General features: G+C 37.3%; 1 protein-coding gene across 1 annotated transcript in view; it reads left to right on the top strand.

Moving 5' to 3' along the window:
* LOC107677418 (anoctamin-5-like) overlaps window positions 1-4,325 on the top strand; it is a 27,175-nt gene that overhangs the window by 14,161 nt on the left and 8,689 nt on the right. The window contains exons 11-14 of the mRNA XM_016472306.1: window positions 647-721; window positions 1,813-2,041; window positions 2,394-2,563; window positions 3,667-3,764. Of these exons, the coding sequence (XP_016327792.1) occupies window positions 647-721; window positions 1,813-2,041; window positions 2,394-2,563; window positions 3,667-3,764 (572 nt within the window). The remainder of the gene's footprint in view (window positions 1-646; window positions 722-1,812; window positions 2,042-2,393; window positions 2,564-3,666; window positions 3,765-4,325) is intronic.

Genomic DNA, 4,325 nt, shown 5'->3' on the forward strand with positions numbered 1-4,325 from the left:
CTCAGATTCCAGATTTTCAAATAGTTGTATCTCGACCAAATATTGTCCTATCCTAACAAACCAAACATCAATGGAAAGCTTATTTATTCAGAAAAAATTCAACAAATGTACCCTTATGACTGGTTTTGTGGTCCAGGGTCACATATATTAGGCTTGAGTATATTAGGTTTGTAAAACTCTGAGGTCTTAATAGTATAATTTGACAGACAATAGGCAGAATATGAAGCTACAAAGTCACTTTAGGTGTTGCCATGTCACAAACGGTAGTCAAGGTTAGTTTATCCACCAACCAGCAGAGAAACTAGATAATCTGCATGTTTGGTTGGCTTTGTTTGTATTGTGTAGGAACAGGAGTGGGTTCTAGACCAGAGCCCAGCTGATAAAGCAGGCAGGTTTATCCTGTGCTGGGCCACTGTTGTTTTGTGGGTAAGGCAGGCACAGGACGACGATACTGTAGATCGGATTGCTGTGTGTGTGAGAGTGTGTAGCATTAGCAGCCTGCTTGCAGTGTGATCGCAGCTTTGAAAGACTGTAGACGTAGACTTAATGACTCGTTATAAACAGGAAGAGAGCCATGTGGACAGTGCTAGATTAGGTGTGTGGTGGTGGTTGCTCATGATCCCTGCTTTGCTTGCTTGCTGTGTAGGAGATGGAGCCTTATTTACCTCTAACAAGCAAGTGTGCTCGTTCAGTACTGTCCGGGGCCACCGTCCTCTTTTGGGTGAGCATCAAAACTGTCTGTTACTTTCAGTATAATAATTATATATATATATATTGAAGAACAAATTATGTCAAATTGTTATAAGCACCTTTTATATTAGCACATAATGCCAGCGATGTACAAAAATACAGTGGGGTCCAAAGGTCCTAGACAACAATGAAAAACTGGGATTCAAAATTGAATTAAACTTGGAAACTTCGAAGTTTTCAGATATTTAAACACAATACATGTTATGATATTGTGAACAAAAAAAAATATATATTTAAGATTCTGCACCTTTCTTCAATAATCAAAAAGCAAATTTGTTTAATGCTCTCTGGAACTTTGAAGCATTTTCAAATCATGCTGGATAACTTGAGGTTTTGTTTAGCTCTAGCCATTAAAGCAAAAGGAAGGCACACCAAATACAAGAAATTCTGTTTCTGTTTCGGTTTTCACTAGTAGTCTCAGATTTTTGACCCCCACTGAATATATTAGCTCTGTTCCAATGGTTAGTGAGCTGCCTACATATGACAGCTTAGGACATCATATACGAGTATGTTATTAATACCGAAATATATCTAGAAAATTATGTAGCAGCAAACTGTTTACTCAATATTTGCACTTGCTATGTACTTTCATTCTTATTAGAGTTGTTAGCTTAGCAACATGCTAATATCAAATACATTTGAAATCAAATGTGAATCAAATCTCCTGTAAACTTTGCGTGAGGAGTGTTTTTTATATGTATAGGTTATAGATAGGTTATTGCATGATATGGGTAAGACTCAATATCGAATGTTAATAAGTCGCTGGACTGTATGGACACAGAATCACACAGCAGTAAGTAAGTTAAATCAGTAAATCTGATGTTTGCTGTAGAACATTTTGCCTGAGGATGCATGTTTTTACCAGCATCATGTAGCATTTTACTGTTTTGACGTGTCCTAGCAAGCACTGCATGTTCATAATTTAGTTTTTCTTTTTTAACAATATTTTTGCATGGATAATTGAGTAGTATTGAGTTAGTAAAAGTAACTGCAGCGCGTGCGTTTTGTGTGTGTGTGTGTGTGTGTGTGTATGACGTGTACCTCTCTCACTCCCAAACCCAGATCTCACTGATTATCGCCAGTATAATCGGTGTGATTGCGTACCGTCTGGCGGTGTTTGCGGCGTTTGCCAGCATTATGAAGGACAGCCCCACCAATAAGCTGGATGTGGTTGGATCCCTTATCACGCCGCAGTTAGCCACATCCGTCACGGCTTCCTGCATCAACTTTGTCATCATCATGATTCTGAACTTCCTGTATGAGCGTGTAGCCATAAAGATCACTGATATGGGTGAGTCTTTACAAGTATATCGGACTCCCAGCCTCTTTTTTTTCCACCTAAAACCTTTAAAAACATTTCAAATGTAACGTTTCAATAAATACAACACCTAAAAAAACTATATTAGATTATTGTTTGTTATTGTTGTTGTTGGTTTCTGTTTTAAAACTTTTTACATTTTTTTTATTTATTGCATTTATTTGACCACTTTCTATTTTCTGATTTGTTCCAGTCCATTCATTTTGTGTTCTGTATCTTGTAATAAACAATAAGAGAAACAATTGTATATTCAGTTAGTAAAGTATTTCCGTAATGTAAAGATTTTTGTGCACTGATTTTTATTCACTTGTTCTTCTGTCCGCAGAGGTTCCCAAAACCCATGTGGAGTACGAGAACAAGCTAACGGTGAAGATGTTCCTCTTCCAGTTTGTCAACTACTATTCCTCTTGCTTCTACGTCGCCTTTTTTAAGGGCAAATTTGTGGGCTACCCTGGAGACTATGCCTACATGTTTGGCAAGTGGAGAAATGAAGAGGTAGACCTGAGATCCCATGAGCCTGTTTTTAAAGTTGTATTGTTCTTTTTCTTCTCCATGCCATTATTTACTTTTTAAACCTTTGTTATGCATTTGTTGTTGTCAATGGATCTCTAATTTATATTAATTGAGTATAGAGTTTAAAGGGTTAGTTCACCCAAAAATGAAAATTAGGCTGTTTTACTCACCCCCGAGGCATCCTCGGTGTATATGACTTTCTTCTTTCAGACGAATCCAGTCGGAGTTATATTAAAAATTGTCCTGGCTATTCCAAGCTGTCTTCAGTTCAAAAGAAGTGAAATAAAAAGCGCCCATCCATAAAAAGTGTCTCACATGTCTCCGGGGGGTGAACAAAGGCCTCCTGTAGCGGATCGATGCGTTTTTGTTAGAAAAATATCCATATTCAAAACGTAATAATCACTTTAATGTAGCTTGCGCTCACTGTTGTACACGGAAGCAGTTCCGGGTGGATGACCTATGGAGGTCGGCTTTGCGCATGCGCCGCTCAGAAGTGATGCACGCTGAAATGCAGCGGAGAGATCAAAACAAAACAACAGTCACTTATTAGAAGTACAAAACGAGGATTTGTAAAGAAGAATGTTGGGAGGATTTCGATATAAGCCAAGAGAAGACTTTGCTTCCTTTGCTCCTGTAAACAAACGTTGGTTTTCACGAGACTCACCGGCATTAAAGTGATTATTACGTTTTGAATATGGATATTTTCTCACAAAAACGCATCGATTCGCTACAGGAGGCCTTTGTTCACCCCCCGGAGACATGTGAGACACTTTTTTTTTATGGACGGGCACTTTTTTATTTCACTTCTTTTGGACAGAAGCATGCAATACCCGCTGACTGCAATGATAGAGCTTGGAAGAGCCAGGACAATTTTTAATATAACTCCGACTGGATTCGTCTGAAAGAAGAAAGTCATATACACCTAGGATGCATCGGGGGTGAGTAAAACACAGCCTAATTTTCATTTTTGGGTGAACTAACCCTTTAAGGATAATAGTAAAATGCATTCATGAAAATATACATTATCGTTTAATATTATACTTATTAGATCGGTTTATTTCTGATCATCATAATTGTGTTTTCAGTGTGAGCCAGGCGGCTGTTTGATTGAGTTAACCACTCAGTTAGTGATCGTGATGGTGGGTAAACAGGTGTGGGGGAACATACAGGAAGCTCTCGTCCCGTAAGTCCACATGACCATGGTATATACTGAATCTAGTGTCTATTTTGATGATACTAAACCGAGAAAGTGAATGATTCAGATCCACGTAATATGTGTTCCTGTGCATGTTCATGTGTTGTGTATGTGTTGTTAGTGGGTGGTGTTTTATGTATCTATGCAGTGGTGTATAAAGTACCTGAAAGCCATACTCAAGTAAAAGTACAGATATCTTACAAGAAAATTACTTTGGTAGAAGTTGAAGACACCGTTTAGAATATTACTTGAGTAAAAGTCTTAAAGTATGTGATATTTATTGTACTTAAGTACGAAAAGTATTTTTTTGTTATCTTAAACATACTTAAGTATTGAAAGTAAAAGTAAAAGCAAAATGGAAAAGAAGCAAATAAATATATATAAAAAAATGTTCATACACAGCTTGAGTAGCAAGATTGTGTTCAGTTTTAACTCTTTCTTCCATTTTGTATTTTTGGGTAGGAATAAGAAGCACTTCATCTGGTACTTAGTGTCTTTCATTCCAACATAAGAAAACATTTTTGGAATCTGCATCTGAAATAGCATTTA

Source organism: Sinocyclocheilus anshuiensis, unplaced genomic scaffold (assembly GCF_001515605.1).
Source record: "Sinocyclocheilus anshuiensis isolate Anshui unplaced genomic scaffold, SAMN03320099.WGS_v1.1 scaffold1701, whole genome shotgun sequence".
Taxonomy (NCBI): domain Eukaryota; kingdom Metazoa; phylum Chordata; class Actinopteri; order Cypriniformes; family Cyprinidae; genus Sinocyclocheilus; species Sinocyclocheilus anshuiensis.